The sequence below is a fragment of the Crocodylus siamensis genome, chromosome 3, assembly GCF_052110815.1.
Source record: "Crocodylus siamensis isolate JL-2025a chromosome 3, ASM5211081v1, whole genome shotgun sequence".
Lineage (NCBI taxonomy): Eukaryota > Metazoa > Chordata > Crocodylia > Crocodylidae > Crocodylus > Crocodylus siamensis.
In genome coordinates, this window is record NC_143397.1 from 132,245,146 (window position 1) to 132,272,074 (window position 26,929).

The 26,929-nt window shown below is 43.2% G+C and overlaps 1 protein-coding gene and 1 long non-coding RNA gene across 6 annotated transcripts in view; one reads left to right on the forward strand and one right to left on the reverse strand.

The window, feature by feature from the left end:
- PHACTR1 (phosphatase and actin regulator 1) overlaps window positions 1-20,259 on the forward strand; it is a 470,686-nt gene extending 450,427 nt beyond the window's left edge. For all 5 annotated transcript variants that reach the window (XM_090039210.1, XM_090039212.1, XM_090039208.1 and 2 more), the window contains 3 exons: window positions 10,100-10,240; window positions 14,996-15,072; window positions 17,716-20,259. In XM_090039210.1, the coding sequence (XP_089895336.1) occupies window positions 10,100-10,240; window positions 14,996-15,072; window positions 17,716-17,731 (234 nt within the window). In that variant the 3' untranslated portion in view covers window positions 17,732-20,259. The remainder of the gene's footprint in view (window positions 1-10,099; window positions 10,241-14,995; window positions 15,073-17,715) is intronic.
- Window positions 15,109-26,915, reverse strand: LOC149868821 (uncharacterized). Its single transcript, XR_016441338.1, has 3 exons — window positions 26,726-26,915; window positions 16,685-16,775; window positions 15,109-15,387 (listed from the first exon to the last, which is right to left on the reverse strand). It is a non-coding gene; the product is annotated as an uncharacterized LOC149868821 (long non-coding RNA).
- Between the last annotated feature and the right edge of the window lie 14 nt (window positions 26,916-26,929).

The window sequence follows — 26,929 nt, forward strand, 5'->3', positions numbered from 1 at the left end:
TCGGTGTGACCTCCAGTACCTGGGGGAACATTTGTTCACCAGAGCAGCCCAAGGAATGACGAGGTCGAACGGTTATAAACTACTACAAGACCGTTTCAGGCTGGACATAAGGAAGAATTTCTTTACTGTCCAAGCCCCCAAGGTCTGGAACAGCCTGCCATCGGAGGTGGGTCAGGCACCTACACTGAACACCTTCAAGAGTAAATTGGATGCTTATCTTGCTGAGATCCTATGACCCCAGCTGACTTCCTGCCCTTTGGGTGGGGGGCTGGACTCGATGATCTTCCGAGGTTCCTTCCAGCCCTAATGTCTATGAAATCTATGAAAATTAGTCTTTGCCTTTTCATTTTCCAGAGCATCCTTTATAAACAAGAACTTTAAAGCAATTGTCCCTGTTGTAATGTGTAAATCAAAAGAGAAAGCAAGGAACAGTTTTGGGGTCCACTGGAAATATGTGAAAACAAGCAAAAGATAATTTAGAGGCTGTCTGAGAAGTAAAGGACAGATAGGCTTAGCATTGGTTTAACTCAGTTCCCAGGGAAGCTAATAGTTCCCATTGATTTCAGTGGGAGCAGAGTTAAGGCAATGCTGATTGCTTTTGAAAATCCCAGTCAACATTAGTTAGACTGAGGAACAAACTTTTAATGGAAGAAAACCTGTTGTTTGAAATGTTTAAACCAAACAGAAATAAAGCACTGGAAAATAGCTTTATAGGACAGAGATGAAGCCTCTCATGGCAGGACATATTCTTCTACTCTTTTACTCAATCATTTTAGAAATATAGGTACTCAACTGGGGTAGATGCCCACAGATCTACTGACTTCATGTCATTATATGAATGGAGGATTTGTTCTATTATTTTTACATAGTCCATTTTGGCAATTCTGTCATAAAATTGTATTGGTAACTGAGCACCCATACCGGTTTTTTTAGGTGGTTTCTTCTTGTTGGTCTGTATGTGGATTGCAAGCTTGTATCTCCTGTGGTGGGCACGTTAGTTATTTTTTTTCTTTTTCCCTATAAATATTTGCTGTCATTTTATAATTATATAAAAATAATTCTCCTATCCAAGCAATTTTATAAGTATCAAAAATTCTAGTGCATAGTTATAAGAAGTGTAAATAGGAAAATTTTGAGAGGCTTAGTTCTAGCTTGGTTTCTCTCATCCTTGAAAATAATAGGCTACACCATTTTAGTTTACCCTAGTTTAGGATCTCATCCACTGAGCTATAATTTCTGTTTTTTAAAGGACAGAAATTCCTGACTACAAGATTCAGCCCATCCCCCGATTCTAATGTTTGAAAAAAGAACTAGTTCATACGACACACTGTGACTGCATCCACACATTCACTTTACTGCAGTCGACTAATTAGCTGTGGAGTAAAGTGTCACCATCTGCACGTGCAATGGCACGAGGCCACAGTCAACTCATTTACATTGGTGTAAGAGAATACTGTCAGGGACAGTACTATCTTACACTGGGACAATTTACTATGATTAAACACACATGTAGATGCTGACTGCAGGCTTAAATTGTTCCCAGTCAGCCAGGGCCAGACTTCTGCCTGCTACTTATCCACATGGCTCTGCATTTTCAGCACCCTCAAGCCCCAGCCAGTCCCTCCACCACCCAACACTGCCACCCAGAGCTCAGGGCTGATCTCCCCCATATTCTCTGCCAATGTGGGCCTGCTCCCCCCGATCCAATTGCTGCTACCCTGGGCACATGAGTCAGCATTATGCTATACTACTGGAGTAGCTTACTCCAGCTCACACTGCTTTGGAGTCTATTGCTTCACATTAATTGCACGTGTAGATGCACCCTTTAAGAAGGAGCTGGGTGTAGACTTCAGTAAAACTGGCAATACCACGTTGCAGTCCTTTAATTTTTGTTGCAAATGTGCAGAAACCCAACCCAAGTGTGTTATTTGATAAATAAAAGCAACGTTGTGCAGACACAAGTTATTGCCAAAGGTACCTGGATTTCCTAAACCAACTTTTACTGTCACTATGGTTTTTTATCTCCTATCTTCCTTTGAAAACTTAAGCAAGCAGTGCTGCTGTTTGCACTGAAGGTGAAAATCTCAGCCACAAGGACTAAAATCCACTATATAATTTCAGCAGTATTGATGATCCTGAAAATTTCAGTTATTTGATGAGCAAGCATCATACGCATGCACGCACATGCACATGCACATGTGCTCACTCATAATTTTTTTCTGTTCACTTTCTTCCCTTTCTTTTTTGTGCTTGTGAGGAGGACAATAGTTATGTCTGAACCTGATAGCATTGCATTAGTTTCTCTTCATGTCCATATCACAATTGATGTTTCATTCCTCTTGGCTTCCAAACAAATCACAATGTGCTCTGGTGAGCCCAACATAGAAATTTCTCTGAAATTCTTTGGGAGATTTTTGCATATGGATGTATGGAATTGGGCCCTAAATAGAGAGGTGTCTTATCTATTCTCATGTCTTTAAATAATAGTTCTAGTAACAGCTTGTAATTGTGGATAATAACACAGTGCTTCACTAATAATGAATTTTATCATCTGCAAACAGACTGTGTCCCTGTAAATAACAAAAGCTCAGAAATCATGAGAGGAAGGGAATAAATTCTGAGAGTAGATAACTAATGATTAGAAATGCCAGGTACCTGGTGAATTTCACAAAGATTGCAGTTGGTCCCTTGCTATCACCTTTCTGAGCATGGCCCAAATATGTCTCAGCATCTTGAGCAGAGTGGCAGGTTTCTTCTGCCCATCCCTATTCAAGTCTTATTAGCAAAGGGAGCTAAACCTGAATTTAGGGAAGAGTCTAACTGATCTTTTCAAATAATCATCCCACTAGACCTGCCTGGTTATCATGGCTTTTGATGTATGCACCTGCACCTGCATACAGAGGGTAAATTCAAGGTGAAGAAATGCGTGCAGCATTCTATTCAAATAGCTCTGTATGTCCACCAGCAGCGAGGAAAGGCAGATCTGTACAGCCCATTCTGAAGTCTCTTCGCTGTAGAGCGTCAAACTACGCAAATTATAATGTGCATCCTGGTTTTTGCAGGGTCACCCTGAAGTCAGTGGAACAGTCCCACTTCATACATTGAAGTACCCTTAATAATCTCTGTGCCGACATTTTGTCACTGCAAGTGACATCGTGGTACAACATCATATTATAATGGGTAAGATTACCTTACCAATTCTAGATGGCTTACTAGAGATGACAATAAATACCTAGGCAGACAGTCTTTAAAAAATGAGACAACCTGTATTAGCTGCTTCCTTGTCATCCCTATGGAGCCCTCCAACTCCAGTTTCACTAGTGGTGGCAGCTGCTTTTTAAAGATCTAAGGGGAGGCAAGTCCACAGTGTGGTAATGCCTTGTTTAACCAGGACTCTTCTTTCAGCACTCTGTATGAATGAATACTGCCCGACAGATTGCCAAGAGTGTGAATGTGTGGAGACTACTCAAAGAAGTAATTAAGTTTTATCATATGTAACCAGAGTTCTTCAGAGTCACACTCCACTACCACCATACATGTATGCACATCTACCCCTTCCCCTCTTCCTCAGGTTTTTTATTTCAGCTTTGGACCAGGGGAGGCATTAGAAGGAATTCAAGTAGTTTGTATGCCAGGCCTCCCTTCTCAGCCCCAGCTTCTGATCATTAAGACCTTTGAAGGGAGCAATAAGTGAACATAGGCCTGCCCCAGTAAGCAATGCAACTATTAAGTTCTCTGGTTCAAGCTGTGCCATTGGCACATCCCAAGAGGGTGACTGTGCAAATGTCATTTCAAAGATTTCACATTCAAGAAAAGCAACCTTCATGTAGAAGGGAATACCTCAAGCAAATACCTCAAGTTTTTTATCAGGCATGAATTTTACTGAACCAGCCTGGGTAGTGTGAGAGAAAGTACTCCAAGACAGCTTTCAATACAGGGATAGAATTGTACTCCAGGTAATGGGCCAAGCTACAATGTGTAAGACCATTCTTGGGAGAGGGTAAGGTATAAGACCATTCTTTCCCATTTATTTCTTCCCACGATAGCTCAGCACTCCAAGTTCCTGGGCACCCTGTCTATTACTCTGGAGCTAAACATCTTTTCAGGCCCAGAACTAAAAGCTTACAGCAGCACTAACAACAACAAAAGTGATGATCTGTGGCTGTATCTGAAAGGCCACCCATGAGCTCCATGAAATCTTAGCTACCATTTACCATTAAATGCCTGCCCCCGTAGAGCTGAACTGTGTGCTCAGTAAAGAGTATGCTGGCACCTGGCTGGGAAGTATCTTGCTGTTCAATCATTTCCTTCACTGACCTCTCCCATCTTGGGTCAGCCCAGGGTGTTTGTAATAACTATCCTTTGAGAAAAGTGTTAGCAGCTGGTGGGGTGGGGGAGGTAAAACAGCTTAGGCAAGAAAACAGAATGGTTTGCTAATTTAGATAAATTGCATTGTTAGTCTCAGCAAGAAAAAAGGACATCGAGCAATTTGCATTATACCCTGTCCTTGTGCTAGGTCTACACAGTCCTGGGTTTTATCACAAAAAGAGCAACCGTTTTGTGTGTGTGCTACTAATTGAATTTTGATTTTGGACCTTGAATCCTCTAATAAATAACAGCCACTAAATTTTAATGTGCTAACGTGACAAAGATGCCAATAGAGTGAAAGGGATGCAGTGACATATTGGTTGCTGTCAGGGTAGGAATCCAGCAGGGCACATGAAACATTTAAGATCTGGTTACTTCCCATGAGTGGACTGGCAGAGCCTTAGTTTGTCAGGTCTTGGGATGGCAGAGTTTTGCTTTAGTTCATTTTGCAAGTTGAAGAGACAGAAATTTGTTTTATCTTAATTTGCAAGTATCAGGTAAAAGATAAATGGCTTAGTATCAGAGTTTAAAGTGAGCCGCTTTCATATCCCCGCAGTTCTGAGCACACAGAGAAACCTGACTAATACATACAGAAAGCTGATCCTGCTTACTGCTGCAACTCCATTCATTTCAGTGACGTTACTCCTGCTTTCTGCTGGATTTCAGTATCCAACTCAAAGAAGTACCCTCTCCAATGTTTATGTTCATATGTGTGCATGCTGAAATAAGCATCCCTATGTCTATATGTAGAAGAAGGAAAAAATATATATATGTCCCTGTATCATTAATGAGGGCAGCTAAGAGTCCTTCCATCCGCAGTTTGTGTTGGATGTTGTGACTCATTCCAGATATTTAGATCATAACTAGTTCTAGAAGCCACCAGCTTTCTCCAGGTACTTCTTTTCCTAAAACACTATCCCAAAGTTTCCCTAGGTGAAAGCAAGTTTCAATCAAGTCTATGTTAAAACTCTTACAAAGCCAGGATTTCATTCAGTAAGTCTATACCTTCTCCTCCATTAAGGAGCCAGTTTTGGCGGGTCCTTGAGCATAGGCGACTGGTAGGGGGTACACAGGGATGCATGTGCCCCCTCCCTCCCCCCGATGGGGCTGTTGGTGTTGGTAGGGCTGGTGCTCCCCCTGACGGGGCAGCTGCCATCAGTGGCTTCTGCAGGTCCCCCCCAGATTCAGGAGGCACCAGTCACTCACGTTCTTGAGCATAAGTTTCAGACAGATTTCATTGCATTTATCATGATGCCTATCCATTATGAAATGCAGAGGTCATCTTCACTAGTTATCCACTAAGTTGTTCTTTTTGATCCAAGTTTCTGGAGCTTACAAGGAACAAAATTAAGCTTCAAGAAAGGTCTCAGATGACCTGAATATTCTTACCATGAACAAATACTGAAGTGATAAATACCCTGGTGCTGCTTAAAAATCTTGTCCTGCGAAGTGCTGAGTATCCTAAATCCTGCTGAAGTGAAATGGAGTTGAAGGTTTGCTGCACCTTGAAAAATCCAACCCTGTGGAAGATGAGAGTGCTCACTCAGCCTGCTATAGGACTGAGCCCTAAGAAGATGTAATGTGGGGATAATAATTGGACTTCATTGTAGAATCAAAACCAGTTGTTAGCATGTCTTTGTTAACAGTGTAAATACATACCCTGGATGTATTGATAGAAGTCTAAATCATAAATTTTCTTTATGGTCATTTTTTATTATCGTTAGATTTATTGTTAGCACATTTAATATGTGTAGTGGCTATGTAAATATATTTTTTATGATAAAATTAGTTTCATGGCATATACTTGCAGCCCACCAGTCTGTCTTTTAGTGGGCAGAGCATCCAAACTGGGACTGAGGACGCCTGACTTCTACTCCTGGCTCTTGTGCTGGTATGCTGGGTGATCTTGAGAAACTAATTCCATACATCTATACCTCAGTTTCCCCATTTTCAAAATAAGGATAAGGGTATTGACCTCCTTTGTCAAGAGCCTTGAGGTCCACACGATGTATACTATTATAAGAATAGGGTATTTATTTATTATGTATGTGCAATATAGCTCCCTAATTTCAGCATGTATCATTGTTTGTGCTCTTAAAACTTTGCATGTACAGTCTCCGTGCACTGTCACCTAATACATGTATTAAAGAATCCATCTTCACAAAACACACTTGCATTGGCAAAATGGCTACTACTGGGTTTCAGACATGTAAATGCTAATATTTGTGTGCACAGACTATGCACAAAATTCAGTGTATGGGTTGGCACGCAGACAAATTCTATCTGAAAAGAGCCTCCTTGGATAATGCAGCTGTTAATATTTTAAACTTGCAATTAGGCTTCAATCTGCTTTTACTCTTTATATATCCTGTAGGGGGCAGAGAAGATGAATTCTCTGTTGCAATTTTGAGCTATCTACCTTCAGCTAAATTAACTCTCAATGCAAATTAAATGGTCCAAGGCATTGTGTCTCCTGATATGGCATGTGGAAGGCACGACCCACCCGCCAACTTGGCATGGCATGGCACGAGGCATCAAAAGGCACTGTCAAGTGTGACACCCTCTCTGGCAAAATAAGCACATTGCTTACTTTGGCAATACCACACCAATGCTAAACTAGGTTAGATGTAAAAATTGGGCACAAGCTATGAAAGAAAATAAATTACTGTTAAAAAAAACTCCTCCATGAAAAAGAGTGCAGTAATTTATCAGTTAAAATCTGTGAGAATTGTCTTCACTGTTTCTTGTGTATTCCCTTTAAAAACAACTGTGGTTTATAATCTTTCATGTAGTGATTATGTGTCATCAGATATTCTATAAGGAGGGCATTAGGTAGAAAAATCCTCCATTCTAGTTTTAAATGACAGCTAGGTTCTGGCACACACTGACAAAAGCTGAGATAATGCTGTTGCCTCCTCTGCAATTCAGCTGTTGTGAGGGAAAAAGGCAGGTTGGCCCAAGTTAAGGATGAAGTGCCTACCTTATCTTTGAATTTCCAGGCTTTCGGGGCCAGTCTTGATATTATTTAAATGTAGGGTTGCCTGGGAGTTTTTTTCCCTCTTCGTGTGTTCTGTCCTTAGATAAACATTTACAAGCGAGATACTCATATTAAACTGCTGCAGAAGTGCTCAAGTAGCAATGCACTGATGTTAACAAACCCACTGGCCTTTGTTTATCTTTTGTTTTATCTGGCACAATAAGTAATGCTTAATTCAGGATTGCATTTGAGGTAAGCTGTAAAACAGAGAGAGGCCTCATCTACAATGTAAAAATAGCTATGATTGTAGACCAAACATGCTATAATTTGTTATTATCCTATTCTATTCTTATCTACTTTTGTAATGTGCTTGCATCTCAGCCCTAAGACTAAATCATACCAAGCAGTAAAGAGAAGTAGTCAGTAGGGGTGCACTGATAAAGATTTTTTAGGCCGATACCAATGGCCGATTATTAATGAGCCATATTGGCTGATACTGATCTGATTGCCAATACGCAGCCTGGCAGTGTGGAGAATGGCATCCAGCTGGTAACTCTGTTGGGAGGGGAAGGGGTTGGGGGAGAGAAGGGGCATGGGGGGGTGCAGATTGAGGCCCCCACAGTAAGGGAGGGAGTGGGGCTGGGGCACGGGCTGCCCAGCCAGGGTGGGGCATAGCACAGAGCCATGAGTGACTCATCTGTGGGCCACAGGGAGGGCAGAGAGCTTCTGCCATTTTGTGCACCCCCAAGGGAAGGCCTGTGTGCACGGTGAGGATGGGCTGCCGCTAGTGGGTGGGACTGGGGGCAGTGCCAGGCTCTTTCCAGCAGGCGGGCTGGGCCAGGGCTGCGCTTGGGGCATGTGGGGGTGGGGCAGGAGGTGGCAGTGCTGGGAGGGGGGCTATGGGGTGGGCTAGAGCTCCCCATAGCCCCGCCCCTCCGAGTGCAGCCACCACCTGCCCTGAGCCAACCCCCCCAACCCTAACCCAATGCCCTAACCCAACCCCACACCAGGAAGAGCCCAATGCCACCCTCCAGCCCCAGCCCACCCTCACACAGGGGCATATGCCCCCCATGGCTCCCCCAGGGTGCACACAGTGGTGGGAGCCTCCCCCCAATCCCCCCACACCCCCAGACAAGTCACTTGCAGCTCTGTCCCACACCCTGCCCTGGCTGCGCAGCCCCTGCCCCTGCCTCAGCCCCCACTCTCTCCCTCACGATGGGGGCCTTGATCTGCCCCTCCTGCGCCTTCCACCCCCAGCAGACTTACCAGCTGGACACTGGTCCTCCAAGCTGCTAAGCTGGCTGCACATGCTCGCAGGATTTATCAGTGACATTATCAGCCACATCAGCTAAAAAAGCCTATTGCCAATAATGTCAATTTTCCTTTTATCAATGCTGATATGATATGGACTGTAGTAGTTAGCAACAGTGCACGTGTAGTAGTTAGTTCTGCTAATCTGAAGTCAGGCAACAGGCAGAACAAGTTGGCACCTTTAGAGACTAATTGTGCTGGCTGTGCACTGGGCCAGTTTCTTGGGGTGTGCAAAATGGGCCATATTCAATTTAAATTTGGAGTCTGCCTGAATCAGGGTCAGTGATTCAATTACTTGATTCAGATAACTGTACCCAATTCAATTCTGCCTCATCTGAATCTAAAGATTTGATGCTGATTTGGAGAATCAGCTATTCGACTACAGACACAGCTTTAAAAGTTTTTTCTACATATCTTGAGGTACCAGACAGACATGGCCTATGAATGCTGGGGTGGCTGGAGCATCCCACAAGAGCACGGGGGGGCCCCCCCACATGCTTGGTGGCAAACCTGGAAGTGGACCGGAAGTGCTTCCAGTCCACTTCCAGGTCCGCCACTGAGTGCGCTGGGGCCCCCCCACACACACCCCCACGGCTTGGTGATCAGTTGCGGGGGAACCCCAGGTGCCCCCCCAGACTCAGGAGGCACCAGTTGCTGAGCCGGGGAGCCAGGGGTCCCCAGCGTGCTCCCCGGAGGACCCAGAAGTGGACCAGAAGTGCTTCCGGGTCTGCTGCCTAGCGTACTGGGAACCCCCCCACCCCCATGCGCTCCTGTGGGATGCTCCATCCACCCCACCATCACTGCATTCATGAGCCACCTGGTACCTTGACATACATAGAAAAAACATTTAAAGCTGTGTCTAGATCTGAATCGCCGAATCTTTCTGAATTTCTCTGAATCAATTCAGAGGGTTCCGATTTGATTCAGAGAGATGAGAGGGTCTTCTGATTCGATTCAGATTCAGAGGTTCAGCCACTGAATCAGGCCGAATCTCCATCTAATCAAATCAGGGACTGAAGCTTTGCACAGCCCTACCAGTTTCTGGTGCCAGCTCTAAACTTCTACTGGGTGCCGTCAGCATCCAGCTATCAACAGAGCCACAGCCCCTACCTCAGCAGCAAGGGGAAATGACATATCGGCTTTAGGCCACTACAGGATTGCCCTTACACCTACTACTTTACAATGATGCAGCATAACATAGCTGCAGTGCAGCCCACAGTGCAGCCCACAAAGTGGGGGCGCTCCTGTCTGTTGGAAGGAAGACAAAACAGTGGCTTGTCATCTGCTTCATGAATGCAGAGGCTAATAAAAGCCAATGATGCTGGGAACAGTTCTTTTGGGACCTGATATCATTATAACATTTCTGCCCATAAGATAAGCCAACAAATAATGTTGAGTTGAAAAAAATGACTTCTGGTGCCATTCCTCTCCTAACACCTGCAGCTGAGTCAAAGGCCTACAGTTGAAGAATTACGTGAAAGGAAAATCCTCATCCGCTTTAGTGACTACGTGGAAGTGGCAGACGCTCAGGACTATGACAGAAGGGCAGACAAACCCTGGACGCGGCTCACAGCTGCTGACAAAGTAAGTAAAGTGAGCTGCAGGTGGAGGGAAGTAGAAGACCCCTGAATGGGTTACTGGTTCCACGGTGCTGGTGTGATATGATGTGGAACCACAGCACTCACGGGACTGACTCAACTCCATTGCCTTCCAAAGGCATCCATGTTTTTGTCTTTCCTGCTTATCTTAATTTATTATGTTTTCTAGTTATGAACATTGGATGTCAGTCACCAGGACCAGCTCCACTGGAGTCAGTTGCATTACACTCATTTAAAATCTTAGAAGAAGAGACCATGTTAGTTGCCCTTGTATTTATTTTTTTGCCCTGTTCTGCCAGTTTACAAATGAGTGGTTCCTATCCACAATTTTCCATGTAATATTGGGGGACAGTATTAATGAACCAGTACTTCTGAAGTACTCACCTGAATTGCAGTCACACAATTTATCCTACAGTACAAAATTGTAATGGGTACATGAAAATTCAGTGTGTTCAGTGAAAGCCAATGGTACAGTTGAAGATATCATCCAGTATCGTTGTTGGAAGACAAAATGGATAGATGTATCATGCTTCAGACAGGATATCTCTACCACTCTCCACATAGTTTTTTAACCACTTAATTGCTGTTGTATGCCCCAGGTACATAGCAAAAAGGGCACTCTCTTGTGAATGTCACTGCACCATGGAGTCTAATAGGGGCTAGCAGCAAAAGGGTTAATGTTCTGGCACAAGTAATTCATAGACTAAAGATTAATAGTGCAAGGGGAAAGAGGTGAGCTTTGTTCATACTCTGTCCATCTTATTTTTTTTTTATCTTGCATATATAGTACCATGTCTGTTACTGTTTTGTAAACATGCTCTGCCATTTCTCAGGCAGACAAGATGACAGTCTCCACAAAAGGGACAGAAAAATGTTAAGCTTTTCTCACAGCTCTGAGGATGATGAGACTATGCATCTCATAAGTATTTTGTGCACTTTCAAGCCCTTTAAGTTTATAAGGCATCAATGAATGTGGAAATCAGGACCTGATTTATTTTTTTACTATGGGGCTGGGTCAACCCTGGACTATTACAAACAAGCAGTGGCTAGGGAACAGGAGGGGGAGTTGTAGCTTCTAACTCCAGCACTGCCTCTGATTTACTGTGATCTTGATTTCCTGGGTGCATCTACACATGTGTTTTACTGAAGTTGACTAATTAGCTCCACAGTAAATCATCACTGTCTATAAGTGCGCTGGTATTAGGGCACAGTAAATTAATTAACTCCATCGTAGGATAGTACTGTTGGCGATAGTACTATCCTACAGCAGAGTAATTACAGACACTGAACTGCACGTGTAGACAGTAACAGGGGCTGGCTGGGGCATGACAGTGCTAATGTGCAGGCAGCTGACCACCACCTAGCCCTGCAGTTTATTACCCTCATGCTCCAGTCAGCCTCTCCAGGGCTGCCCTACCCCAGCTCAAACTGCTGCGGTCCTGAACTGTGCTGTAGTTTATCACATTGCCTTAATGGCACATGTAGGATGCATGCACTATGTCGCTGAGGGAAAGTTTTGCCAGTGGTACCAGTCGAGTTAGGCCACAGGTCACACTTATTCCAAAAGCCTTTCTTGGCACAGAGAGCTGTACAGATGTTGAAGAAGATTCCTGCGGAAGAGAACTGGCTTTTTCCCACCCTCTAATCCCCCTGACTGGAGAGCTCGCCTATGAAACTCTCTAGTCATGGGGCTGGAACATATGTACATATTCCAGATCCAAAGCTATTTTGCTATCAGTAAAAATGTGTTACTAGTAGAAATGAACATCTGTACACAGCATATATGTTACAATTTACACTCCAGCTTTTGCCATTATGAGTGTCCTGTGAAAAGCACCCCTTAGGAACCAATTTGTATTTTACAGTATTTTTTTTTTCTATTTTATCTATGGCAGAAATGAATGGCTGTTCAGCTTTGCAAAGCATTTATGTATCTATGACTGGAATTAAAAGATTTGATTATATGAGCTGGATACTTGTGATGCCAAGAGACAGTATTCAGTAACCTAAGAATCTCTCTTACTCTTTCTTTTACTGGAAAGTAGTATGAAAGTGCTAAGTACCAGTGTTTAGGATGGCATGGAAAGGCAGCAAATAGTGGGAAAAAGTAACTTGCACCCTATTTCAACTTTGATTTATGTAAATATCAGTCCATATTACTGAGCTCTTGGGTTCTCTGAGTGAGACCTCTAACAAAGACTTGACATTTCCAGTTCTTAGTCCATCTGTATGTATAAGGAAGCAAAGAAAGAGCACAAGCCTATTTTTCCTTATGAGAGTCTGGTCTTGTGGTCAGTGCCATAATTTCTGACACTCACAGTTCCTGCTTTTCTCCCATTTCCGCTCCTAAAACAGACAGCAAAGCAAATTCAAGCCAGCTCTCAAAATGCCTGACAGGGCTGCAAGTCCCCTGTAAAAGATGATTCCCCTTCAAAACTGTGATCCAATACCTCCATCTTCACTAGCTAATGCAGAGGAGATTTATTGCAAAAATACATTTTTGTAATGGATTTTCTGTTTGTCACTTTATCTTGCTCTCTGTTCTGGGTATAAGGAATTGTGTTCAGTCTCACTTCAACTATACCAACTTTAACTGCTTGAAGAATAAAAAGGGCATCTTAAATCTTAACAATAGATCAAGACATGTGTGGGATAATAGATCTCAGACCTTGTGGGAGTCAGCTGCCTGTGTGGCCCCCTTCACAGTCACTTAAGCAGCAAATTGGTTGGCTGAAGGTAGGCTCTTGGGTTGCTGCATAGACATCACCCTCTCCAGTGACAGATGAGGCAAGGCCTGCCAGTTATTTTCAAAGTAAATAAAACAACAAAGCTATATGTAAAAAGCACAGAGGGCCCAGACCTGTGTTCATGTTCACAAAGCGTATCACTTAGGGCTTGTCTAGATGAAAGCAATTTGCACTTGGATAAATCATTCTGGCACAGGGTCTCTGTTGTACTGGTCTCTGTACTGTTAGAGCGGTAAACCCATTGAGATATCCCTAAATAAGTGATAGTGGGGCTGCCATGACTAAAAGTTTTTATAACCATGTACAAAATTAGCAGCATCAACTGATAACCAATAACCTAACAAGCCAGACGTTCAAAGATAATAGCTTCTAGAACAGATCCTGGGCTCTGACATCAGCAGATTTGCTGCTTGGAGACTCAACATACTCTTCAGTCAGGGCTGATCTTTGACCCACTCAAGTGAGCTGAGGGAAATTCTTTCCAGCACATCCAGCTGTTGGGATTTGATGCTGGTTTTGGCTCATAGGCCCCTGACAGATATTTAAGTAGAGGCACAATGGGATCTGATGCAGGATCCCAACAATCACACATTCTGCTATTCCATACATGTGCCTTGCACTAGCAAGTAGCTTCCTGCACTCCCCCACCTAGGAACACCAGTCAGCTGATTGGAGCTCCCAGCTGGGGAAGTGCAAGGTACGCTCCCATGATCATCTGACTGGGGCTCCCAGCCATGGGAATCATGATGTGCTCACGGCTGAGAGCCCTGATCAGTTGAGGGACACTCCCCGCTGACAGAGTGCACAAGAGTCTTGAATGGCTCCCATGTGCTCCATGGCTGGGCATTGGCCACACATTCAGTTAAATGCAGGATAGGAACCAGCTGACAAGTTATTACACATATTGTGTGTAATCACTTTGTGGCTTTTTGTTTGTTTTGTCACACCATTAATTTATTGAATGTGTGGCCAGGTCGCTTCTTAAGACATGATTAACCAGTTAATCGCATCTGAAGTGTAACATGTATCGGGGGGCTTAATTAGCACCATCTCTTGCTAAGAGTTCTGATTATGCATAAAACAGTTATTTCAAATAAATAATGGGGCCATTCAAGCTGGGAGTCTCATTATTACCTCAGTGAAATTTAGGCTCTAAATTTCCCAAAGGTATTTATGAGTTAAGTATCTAAATACCTTAATCTTATGGATCCTACACTTCTGAAAAAATATTATCCTGTATTGTGGTTACACATGCCTTTTGCTCTTTTTCACCGGACAGCTGGATATGCTTTATTTAGGACTGTCATTGCAGATCTCTCCAAATTTTCTGCCATGACAGAACATGACCATCGGCCTTTCACAGGCCTATGAGAGCCTTTAGCATTCACACTTGGTACCCTACACTGGCTTCCTGTCTGCTTTCAGTGTATTCAGTTATCATTTATAAAGTTCTGATTTATCTAGGACCTGCCATTTCCATGACTTTATAGATGTTGTTGTGTGTCCTGCTACAGCATCAGCTCTGTAGGACTAAATGATCTTGCTCTCTGTCTTAGAGGTTGAATTAATGGGAGCAGGGAGCAGGGCACTGTCAATAAAGGCACTCTAATACTTTCTCCTTTTGGCTTCTGTAGAGTCGAAGCTTAGAAGTCACTCAGCTGTAGCATGAGATTAGTTGGTCTCAGCTTGCTTTCTGTTGCTGTTCCAACATATATGCTTGCACCTGTTTAAGGGTATTTGCAGAAGAAACCAGAACAAGACGCTGTGTCTCACGATTCAGACAGGTGCCTTCAGCTGAGATATTGCTTTCCTCTATGGGGTTTAGATCATATTCATCTTTCTTTTTCAATATTTTAAACAGCCTTTTTCTCCTCTCTCACTGAAAACAGTATTTACGGCCTCTTCACTCATTAAGAAATAAGTTCACTCTGTACTCAAAGCAGTTTGTCTTGATCTTCCATTTGTGTATTTATGGCTTTCTTCATCATTTGCAGGCAGCCATTCGGAAAGAGCTCAATGAATTTAAAAGCACTGAAATGGAAGTTCATGAATTAAGTCGGCATCTAACAAGGTAAGCATCTAACAAGGTAGGCTTGAGAGATTTTTTTTTTAAGTAAACGAAGGAATACTGTTGATTTGCAAAACATACTAGCTCATTTCCTAAGCACATACTGAACTCATAGCCACATGCAGACAACAGCCAGAATCAAACCATGAGTGCACACGCACACACTTCAGTATTGCATGTTTGTATACAGTTTTGTGCCAGTTCCTAACCTCATTTAATCTATTTTCTTTTCTTTTCTTCTTTCCTTATTTTTGCTCATTCAGGATCCCTTTTCTTTGCATTTCACTTGTTCCAGTATCGAAAATAAACAGTTTGTGTCTGAAAGGAAAAGAAAAGCCAGGGAATTATAGCAATCTTCCTTTTGCAGAGCTAATGCATGTCAAGATGCTGTTACTCTGCAATGGGAACACAAATCATGTACTGTTGAATACTCAGGTTATTCCATTTATTAATCCCTGAGTTCCAGGTCTTTTCACAGGCAATTCAGTGGCAGAGGATCAAGTTCAGCATTATAACTACCTACAAGGATATCAATTAATGCTGATCTAGGCAGAAAAGCTGATGACTGAATAAGTTAGGAGCCTGAGCTAACGTCTCATTTCTAGAAGCCCATATTCTAGGCACTTTGATGGATCAAGAAGTTTCCCAGCCCCTCTCCTTGCTGTTTCTATTCCGGGGCTTATTTTAAGAGCTGCTAACCCCCTGCAATGCCAGGTGAAGTTAGTGGGAGCTGTAAGTGCTCAGCACCTCTGAAAATTGGGCTCTCTGCAGTTAGTAAAGTCCTACACCTAGTTCACTTTTATTCTTTTATAGATTGAAACAACTGTAGGTATTCATGTTAAAAGGGAAGTCTTGACAAAACCAGAGTGGCTCTAGTATTTGTACACTTAGGGAAGACTGCCAGAAGTACTCATACAAAATTTAGTTAATAACTTTAAGAGTGATGCTGAAAATATTACAGCTGAATTAATTCGCCACCTGTAGATCTGTATTTATGAAAATTAAAAGCTGAAGTAATTTCTTTTAATACATTGGGCTTCTGCTCATTTTCAGGAATAATCCACTAGCTTAGTGGGAGGCAAGACTTTTTGGCAGATATGCCACAAATTAGTCCCACACCCTCCCTGAGTGCCACTCTGATCCCCTTCTCCAATTGGCTGTTCTGCTTTTTGCTCCCTGCCCTATCTGCTTCTGTGCTGCCTATCCCCTCCTTAGTCTGCTGCATACTACACACACAGGCTGTCCCTGCCATAGGCAATGTGTAGGGGGAGCACAGGGGGGCATGTGCACCCCTTAAGATTGTCTGCTGCCAAAGCCACTGGCAGCTTCTGTGGGCAGTGACCACCCTCCCCCTCACCCCCCGCTACCAATGTGCCTGGCAGCGGCTGCAGACAGTCCCTGCTCACTGCTGCCAACAGTGTAGACAGTGGCTGCAGCCAGTCCCCGGTCCCCACTCGCCACCATGGTGGCCCCCAGTCACAGGAGGCACCAATCATTCATGGTCCATGCTACTTGTGGCACACATGCCGCAACTGGCCACCCCTACCCTAGCTAATTCAAATAACTTCTTCATAGATTGCTGTATTTAAAGTTATATAATAGTCTGAATACTTACATGACATGATAGAATGCGTCTCGTCTAGGAAGCTAAGCAGTCCTGTGCCTGGCTATTAGTTCAGTAAAAGGTGCTCTTGGAATCCCACATGCTGCTAATACAAACCAAAGAATTGCCAGTGAATACTAGACCATAGAAACCGAATGAGTGGAAAGATTTCATTCAGTCCTGCTGAACTGATCATTGGGAATAAAAAATGGTGGGGGCAACGGAGTAGCCATGTAGCAGCAACCTAGTGTTTGAATGTTTGCAAGAGGTGAGCAGCTGCTTTTGAACCATGAAGTCCCAGGTCAGTGTCAGTTCTGACAGCAGTACTGCCAAGAATGTGTATGCAATATTTACTCACAGGGCACACACTTAGCAGAATCAGTAATTCTCCTAAATAAACTCAGCTAACTAGCCATTATAAAATAATTAGCAGGGTAATGAGCTATTCTTGTTGTTAAGGCATTGACATATGTACTGGATCAAACATGTGAATCGTACAGATAAATTAGTTCATGACAGTAAAAAATCAAACCTAAACACTGCCCCCCCCCGAGTCTGCACAACCTGGGGACAAAATCCTTCTGGTTATGATACAGTGCCTGCAGGAGAGCTGTGAATTTAACACCAAATGTCTCTTTAAACTGAAAGATTTATATGAATTCTTTTTACTTGAAAATCTAAGGGTTTGTCCAAACAAATAAAGTACTCTGGAATCAGACAGGGTGAAAATTTAAAGTGCAATGGTAAAATAACTTCCATGGAGACGTATCCTAAAGGTTTAATCCAGACTTTGTCACTGACTTCCATAGGCTTTGTATTAGGTCCTTAAAAACTTGTAACAGCACTGAGTTTGCTATTCCTGTTGTTTAGGCCCATTTTTAGATGGGTAGATTGAGGACTAACTTTGCACAGAAAACCAGAGATGTTGGTTTCCAGTGCCTTGCTCTAAGTGTTAGATAATGATGCCTTTATTATTAATATGCAGGTAAGAATATTTCTGTTGCAGAATATTGCATTGTTTTCATTCACCCTTTTTCTTTTAGGTTTCATAGACCGTAGCAGTTCAATTCTTCCTGACTACTATGCCGTCTTAAAAACATAATTAAAAGGAACCATAAGTGCTGGTATTATTCACTTCCCTGTTACATACAATGTAAATCTTCCAAACTGCCTTTTTTAAAAAAAAAATAAAAATAGGGGGAAAAAAATGAAAATTGTATTTACATGTGATGGGTACTGCTCCTTCATCAGACCTGCTGGCACATCCCTCAATAAGAGAAAATACCCCTGGTGGGAGTCATGCCAAGATCTGGCACCTATGTTTAAAGACTTCCTGGCATGTGGATTCACCATATTTGTCCAAGCCCAGCTGATAGTGCATCCATTCTGTCTTCAGTCACCCCTTATCCTTGCAAGCATTTGTCACCCAACTACAAAGACCCCTGAAGCACTTGGTGTTCTTCTGGGAATGACTCTCCTGGGTGAAGTCTCCAACAGGCCTGCACCCCAAGCATTAAAGCACTTAAACCAAACATTCCTTTCTATTTGTGAGCACCTTAAAAGAAGGATGAGGGAGAACTACTGTAAGGATCGGCCCATCTTGAACAGTTTCTGAGTACAAAGAAATTCATGTTCCCTGGAAAAGTGTGTGGCTGCCTGACCATCACTGTTTTGCTTCCCAAGAAAAAAGCGTGCTTCAACCAGAGCAGGATTCTTCATGGAAGGCTGGTTTCACTCCATCTTTTTGTATTTCAAAATGTAGTTTTCTAAATATAACACTGAATCCATACATTTAAAAAGAGGACATTGTCAGCAAACATAAGGGGCTTCACTCCCTCCCTGCCTTGTACCGTGTGTAGTAGCCTATGCCCGTGCCTCATGATTGTAAAGAGGATGTAGAACACAACCCAGTCAGGCTGTGTTTTACATCCACTTTGCACAAGTATCAACGACAGCAGGTGCAAGTCCGTGATGAATTGGGTCCAAGATTGAATTCCAAGAAGTTCCTTTTGGGATATATGCTGTCTCTCTGCATGTGGGAGATTGTTCAAAGACAGTGTGGGTATTAAGGGTGTGAACTTAAATCTTACTGAAAATAACCTCTCAGGTTGATTCCATTGTATTGTTGTGGGTGGTCAGAACTGGCTGCCATATCTAGCCCCAAGCTGTTCAGCAAAAAACAATATGTATCTATCTCTTTCCTCCATTGGCATGTTTAACTGGTAAAGGGTCCAACTAGGGTTCAGTTGTGCAAGGGGCTGAGCGCTATTGCTCTACTCAGGCAATGTACTTAAACACATACTTAGCTTTCGCTAAGAGCATCATTAGTCACTTTGCAGGTGACAGTACTCACATGCTTTGTAAGATGGGGACCAGATTGTTCAGCACCCTGCAGAATCAAGCCCTTACAGAGTATAACCATAGCAAGCTACATACAACGTTGTATGTGATCTCGTATAAGAAAACATTATGCTGTGCTGTGTAGGTGGTCCAAAGCACTGTGGTAATATCCACATAGGCAACAGGGTTCTGGATAGTATCATTTTTATTTTATAATTTGTCTTTTGCATTTAAAGATTTGTAGAGACGCCAAAGTTTTCTATGACCACAGTGTCTTTTGTAAGAGAGTTTTCTCTCTCTATGTGTTATACGAGCCCTCATTTTCTCACTTCTCTGGGTTGCTTTGTAACTGCAGGTCCCTCCTGCCACCTCAGTTTGATTTCTGACTATTAGAATCAGGTGGAGATTTCTCTTCCAGATAGGAGCTGTCACCAAGCCGGTGTAGTCACCCTGGCTCTAGTCTCATCTCTGCTAAGACTTATTGCTGGTCTAAATCAGGAGTAACTCCCTGGCTCAGTGGATCTACATTAATCTTAAAGCTGATGTAAGTGAAATAGACTGAGGGATCTTGATTTCAGAAGGACTTGAGGGCAATCAGTTATATCCCAGGGTTGGGTTCTATATGGGAAATGTGAAAGCATTTTGTTCTTGTGTGGGAGCACCAGGGTGAACACATAATTATTCGGAGAATAATACATGCTAGAGTATGGTGGAGGCCTACAACTTTTTACTTTTTACTACAGAAGCTGAAGAACTAAGTTGTCTTTTTGATTTGTGGTAATAGGTCTTTGGAGTTAAATCATGCACAGATTACCATGTTCTGCCTAGTGTTTTCCTGATAGTATGTAAATACCTACAGTGATCCCTATGCCCTGATCATGTGCATAGGATATGTCTGTGGGTCAAAAGAAAATAACCCCACTACCACCAAAATAGAGATGGTTTCTCTCTGTCTGAGGCAGTGTTACTGTCCTTGGAACTATGGTCTGCTATTGACTACTGATTACAGCCTCAATTACAGGACCATGCCAGTTAAAGTTCCTGGACCTACAATGCATTTCCTCAGACACGAGTTCACTAGTAGCAGGAACACAACGTGAAATGTTATCAGCACCGTGCAGAAACAGTAGAGAAGTTCTCACCCTGGCATATATTGCTTGCTACATGCTGTTTTAGTTCAGGCATTGGAAGGCATATCTTAATTTGCGCGCACACACACACACACACACACACACACACACACACACACACACACACACACACACACACACACACACAGAGCAAGGAGGTGCTGTGGCTTCAAAAAGAAGAAAAGCCAAGGTCTTGGCATTTGAGCATATATAATGCATTACTATCAAATAGCTGTAGGGCCAAAGATCCCTGCTCCAGCTTCTCTGCTATGTTACTGAAGAGGGTCAGTCCTGCAGGATGGGTTGAGGTGCAACAAAAAAAATCACAGTCACCAGAACTAGTATGACTGTGGGAGGAACTAGAAAAAGGGCAGATTTTCTGTTAAAGACAAAAGGGCACCAAAAAAAAAAAAAAGCATTGAGCAGTATTTGCTGTGAAGATCTGTCTATGCTAAGTAACTCACACTGCACAACCAGATGCAGGAAATGCCGCTCTAGCACTGCACTTTACCCTTGGTGTCCCAAGGTACCAACCCCAGTGGGAACCTATCCTGACTGGGCTGGCCCTGCTTCACAGCCGTGTAGGGTGTGTTAGACCCAGCTGTGGGTAACAGTAGAAAGAGTTTGTTTGTGGTAGTATTGACATCCAAGCAGATGAGCGTGCTAATCTGAAATAGTAGTCAGTGGACCTGCTAATGTTTCACTACAGCAGTGTTGTTCAACCTGTTTCCTTGGTGGGCCAGATGGGTAGGCTGGATCCAGCTCATGGTCCTCCTGATCCAGTGCCCAAGGCAAGTGCAGCAGGGCCCCATCCAGGTGGGGGTGGGGGGCCCTGACCCAGTCATGCAGTAAAGGGGGCTTCGCCTAGCCCCAACGTGGTCCCATGGCGGGTGGAGGGGCACCACAGACTGCTCTGATGGGGAAAGGGGCATGGCCTAGCCCTGATCCAGCCATGTACTTGAAATAGGATGTGGCACAACCCCAACTGGGTTGTGCAGTGGTGGCAGGGTGGAGGGTGCCCCAGCTCTGATCCGCCAAGGGCTGGGGAATCTGGCAGTGGGGAGGGGTGGCAGTATTCATTGTATTCAATTTGTGGGGAGCCCAATGGGCCAGAAGTTGAGCACCCCTGCTGTAGAAGTACAAATACCAGCATAGTGGAGTACAAAATATTACTGAAGAATCCAGCCTAAGTAAGTGCCCAACACTTTATCATGGAGTAATCTATGCTACTGAGCTGGTATTTTTACCGTTAATAATGTTTTGGGTATTTCACAGGCGTTAAAGGTCACTGATGACAAAAGACTAGACTGCACCCTTATTTTGCATGTATAGCACCCAATGACATTAATGGGCACTTCAGAGCAAAATGACAGGGGTTTTTTCACCAAACTGTGAACATGTTCCCTATCAGACACTATGCTGCAGTCAAGTCCACTGCAGTGGTGCATGCAGTACTTGGTATTCTTTTTTTTTGGAAAAGAGAGGTGTGTACACTTTTCCTAACATAGTCCAGGTGGAGGTAAGGAAAGAGCAGATGCCTTCCCTTTGGAATAGTCAGTTATCAGCAGTGAGCTTCATTTGCAACAGAAGGCTATCAAAAAATAAGAGCAATGTATCTTGCTTGAAAAAGAAATAAATGCAAGTTGGTAAGAACAAAACTTGCTTCACTGCATTACTGATCACTAAGTATGCAGAAGAGGAAAAAAATGCTAATGTTGAAAAAGAAAAATTGTCAGTAATAACCTAGTGAATCCTAACCCACTCTTCTTAATGTTTCTAAGTTGCAATGTAACTTCAGCTCCAGAAAGAAGCGAGAGCATTGAGTGATAGTAAAAATAACTGTAACACTTCTCACTAAATGTTTTGAGAACACAACACAAACTTCTAAGGTAAAGCAAAGGTGACATCTCTTCCTCCCCAGCCTTGCAAAAACAGTTGAGGCTAGACCTGGGTGGAGGATTCATAAATAACAATGTATTTCACAGCTATAGCCCTTCTTCCTGTATACGTGTTTTCTATTTGAGCAAGCTTTAGAGTGTACACTCTGGGGTGGAGCCCATGGCCTCTCTTGCACCCGTACAGTGCCAACACACACTGGGGGCATTTCCCAGGGGAGGGGCGAAATAGTGACTAATAATAATAGACTTCAATTTGTACTAATTTATATTTAAAACTTTTCAAATAAACCCCTTATACGAATAAGATTTGGGTTAACTTTACTTGTATGCACTTTACCATCTCATCAGCTGTTCTTCCTTCACTGACCGCATGGATCACACATTGTGGGTGCAGACTGAATGGTTGAAATGGTATAAACAGCACTTCCAATGTGATCAGAAAATACTTTCATCTGGATTAAAAAAATACTCATATTCACATATAAATGAGAGGCTTCTTAATATTCCTGCCAGTAAAACCACTTCGTACAAACATTCACGGAAGAAAACGGTGAAAATTTGGGCCACAGAAATCAGAAAAATTGGGTGCAAATGACCATTTTTCCTCAGGTGCTCACCCAGCTCCACTTTAGGATGACTGATAATACAAAAATTAAGTGAAGGGCACATTAACTGCTTTTCCATGCATCTCAATTACTTCAGAGCCAGTTGCATTTTCCAGTTGATATCCAAGTGTATGTACATAGCTCGTCTTTGTATAGGAGTGAATGTGGTGACTGTCAATCATGTGCTCTTCCAGTATTGTAATTTAACAGATTATGGCTGTATGAAAACATGTAAATAACTAGAAAAAAAATTAAACTGGATCTCTATGTCCTAGGTTTTGTACATACTGAAACTGCATGCTATTTAAATTATTGTTTGTCCCTGTATGCAGTTTCTTAAAAAAAAAAAATTTTAAAAACCATGCCTGCGCTCATGTATTGTGTTATTCTCTCTGTCACGCTCTTTACCCAATATTTCAAAAAAAAGGAATGTATTTGAGGAGAGCAGGGAAGGGAGGGCTGTTGGGTGCGCTTCACAGAATTACCAGAATGGAGAATAAATTCAGTAACTGGGGTCAGATCATCAGTTGATGTGTAGCGGCTGATGTGTAGTGGTATGGCAGTGTGGATTTTAACGGAACAACGTCAATTATACCAGCTGTGAGGCTAGTCAAGGATCTATGAAAGAGTTCAACAAGTGAACAGGACACCTGTCTAAAATATCAATAAGTTCTGTAGAAGAATCTAGTCAACAAGTGAATGTCATGTTTTCATTTTAAGTCAGGTCTGCTATAGACTCCCCTCATGGCAATCTGAAAAGCACAGCAGTTTGATGGATAGCAGCAAAACAACTTGTGAAGAAGGTGCAATCAGAAGAGCCATGAACAGCACTGGCTCACTGCAATTTAGCATGATGCCATGTCACGCTCCTCCAAGCCCCATGGCTTCAATTTCTCTTTCTTCATTTTTCTGCAATTGCTATAGTGATTGCAAAAGTTGCCAGCATATTGCAAGTGTCTATATAGCCATAAAGCAAAACAAGATGAAGTGCACAAGAACAATTCTCCAGGACATACTAGCCAGCCTTGCCTTACCAGTCTGTACAGAGATGTAACAGTTGTATTACAGGCATGTCCATTCAGGCCAAGGTAATCTGTGCTTTGAATGCCTGTCTGTCAGGAAGTGGGCTGAAATCACTGACTCATTTCACACCAGGTTCCTAGTAAGCACAGATGACCACTCAGCCCTAGTTGGTGAAAGCAGTTATGTTCAGGTACTCATGTTGGACTGCAATATCCATGTATTTCAACCCGTCCCATATACTACCCAGCTCCAAATTTGCTCTTCCTCACTTCTATTCCTGAAGAAGACCGTACATGGTAATAATTATGTCACTGTTTTTATTTATTTATTAAGATCAAACAAGGTGAAAGAGATGTTCCACTTAGGTTGCCCCAGCAACAACAGCTACTCTCTGTTTAATGACCTACAAGTTACTATTTCCAGTAACCACTTGACACTCCTGCTTGCCTCACAAGCTTGGTATACACACAACATCTTATTCATCAAGCATTGGCCCAGGTTTGCTAGTTTTAAATAAGTATCTGCTCCTTTTCTTTATCTTCTCCTCTTTCCCAATGGTTCATAAGGACGTGCAGGACCAGAACCCGTAGGCAAATCTAGCATTTTGAAAGGCGGAGCGGCGGTGCAAATGGTGAGGTGCATCATTGCATATAAAACAACATACATTTTTCTCCTGTTAAAAATAAACTAGATGCTTTACTAATATGCTAGCAGCCTAGGGCTGTGTTAGTTTAAGATCAAAGCAAGAAACAAATTATAACTCCACCAGAATGAATCAAAAACAATCTGCAGAGCTGTGAAATAGGAGCTTCATGACCAGGAGCAGCTAACAGACCGTGGACCATAGAGCTTGATTAGTGAAACATCAAGACCACCAAGAAGGAGAGGGGGTTATTAACACCTGTGGCATGAAGCATCTAAAAGAGATCAGGTCAATTGCAATGAGCCATGAAGTCAATTGACCCACTCACCGCTACCTGGCTAGAAATGCTGCTACTATTGCCAGGCAGTTGTTTTTAAATTTGGGTGGCCTAGGAATCAAAGGGGGGTGCAAGTACACAATCTCCCCACCCCACCCCCACAACTGATCCATCCCTGCTAGAACCCACAACTCCCCTGCCTTGGGAGGCACAAGCTCACTGAGGTGACATACAAAGTCAAGCTTCAGCTTATTCCATCTCTGGTGTCTTTATGCATTTTCAAGTGTAAAAGACAGCATTAAACCTGGGAGAAGGAAGCACAACCCCCGCCCAGCACACATGCGCGCACACACACACAATCCTGAATCTTATTACAGCCTTGCACATCATATTAAGAAACAAGAACTGAGGTCCAGGGTACAACACAAAGGGGAAACTTCTACTTGCTTGGAAAGACTACAGGTCTTGTCTACACCTTGATCCAGGCCCAGGTGGCACCACCTACCTATGTGGTGGAGATGGGGCATCAGTGAGTTAAAAAAAAAAATCCCTAAGAGGAGCCCCATTGGTCTTAACTGTTGCCAGTGTCAATTTGGACATGAGCCAGGACGCTGTAAGCTACAACGAGAAAAAGGGCAGGGGAGGGCAATCTTCCTTCTGATGTATTATCAGAGAATGAGGAACCAGTGTTAACACCAGAGAGTTAAGATGACAAAGTGCCAGGACTGGATCCAACAGCTCTAAATGCAAGCTCATGGCCCCAATTTATCAGACAGGAACAAGTGGGGAGGAGAGGCTCATAAACTCTGCCCCACTGTGCCCTTCCCAGGGGAGGAATGATAGCTAGTATATCATGTTTGTATGATCACTGGGATTGCTTTGCTGACTGTGTGAAATGATAGCAGGTGCTCTGTCTCAGCAGGGCATGTAATTACTGCCGGGAGCTCCTTGAGAAGCAGGCCAGTGCCATCTGCCTGGCAGAATGCGAGGTAGCATCTGTCTGTGTTCAGCTTATGGATTCTAACTGATGCCGGAAACTCTTTAGTATTTTCTCACCTTCACAAGAGGTAACAAAGGGCTAACATTAGGCAAAACCAGTCAAAAGTAATCCAAAGCTTCCCAGCCTGTTGGGCTGATGTGCTTCAGGTGCACAGGTTTCTTAACCAACGGCAAAGGGAATAATTACTTCAAGCTACTTTTGAGTACCCATGCTAAATGGCCAGGCACTTATTTCCAGCTGGACTGACTGTGAGGAAGTCTTTGGCTTGAGTCCCAAGCAGGGCATGAACTTGTGTTTCTGGAGCCACAGCAAGAATCCCTCAACCACTCGGCCACCAGATCCTGGCTAATCCTGGGGTAGTTAATCTTTGAGATGCTCCATTTAAAGGGAGTACCTATAAACAAAGAGCTGGCAGTGGCCCAAGGTGACATTTTACAATAAACAGTCATTGACAAAATATTGAAAGTGTTTGTGGAACATGGATTAGAAGCAAAGCTACCCCATTTCACATAAATGTCCCCAGATCCAAACTCACATGTCATGTGTGCATACTGTCTCTCTCTATCTCTCACGTGCAAAGTACAATGGCTTCAACAGGAGAGTGTGGGCATGCATGACCCTCTCCTCCCCCAGAACTGTCTAGTAATTAAAGAACATTTCTAGGAGGTAAGAAGTACACGTGTCCCATCAACCAGAAAGAAATCGTCTCCATCCTGGGTAACTGCTCCAACCACGGAACTCTAACAGGATGGTAGGAGCTAATAGGATCACTTGTGCTTTAAAGGAAAACGGGGTATGATAACATTATTCACCAAACCCAAGCTGGTCTGGTCCCTCAGAATCCAGCTGCCAGATGGAGTTAGTTGGCTCACTGGTTAGCTCACCTGCCAGAGACATGGGAGAACTGGGGCAAATGGCTTCTCACTAAACACATTCACCACTAGCAAAAAAGGGTAGGAGATGATGGCTCCTCCTTCATCTCTTTAGCCCAATGACTCATTAATTACTCCAGGCAAAGTGAAGGTCAATTAGAAGAAATGTGATATGAATATCAATACCTGGAAGACTCAAGGACTGAATCTTCCCCAATGGCACTGTGAAGTATGACAAAGCATCAACCATTTTGAGCAAACTCACCTCACCATGGAGGCAAATAGGCCAGAACGATAAGAGGAAAGCTCTGTGACCCAACATCACCAGGATCCACTCCTTCCTTCTGCAACTGTATGCCATGTGAAACATGCAGATCTTGGATTGGTCTCTTCAGTTGTCTCTGGACTCACTGATAACTTCCATATCATCTGGAAGAATGTCATCCTGGTATCAAGGGACTGTTGGCAA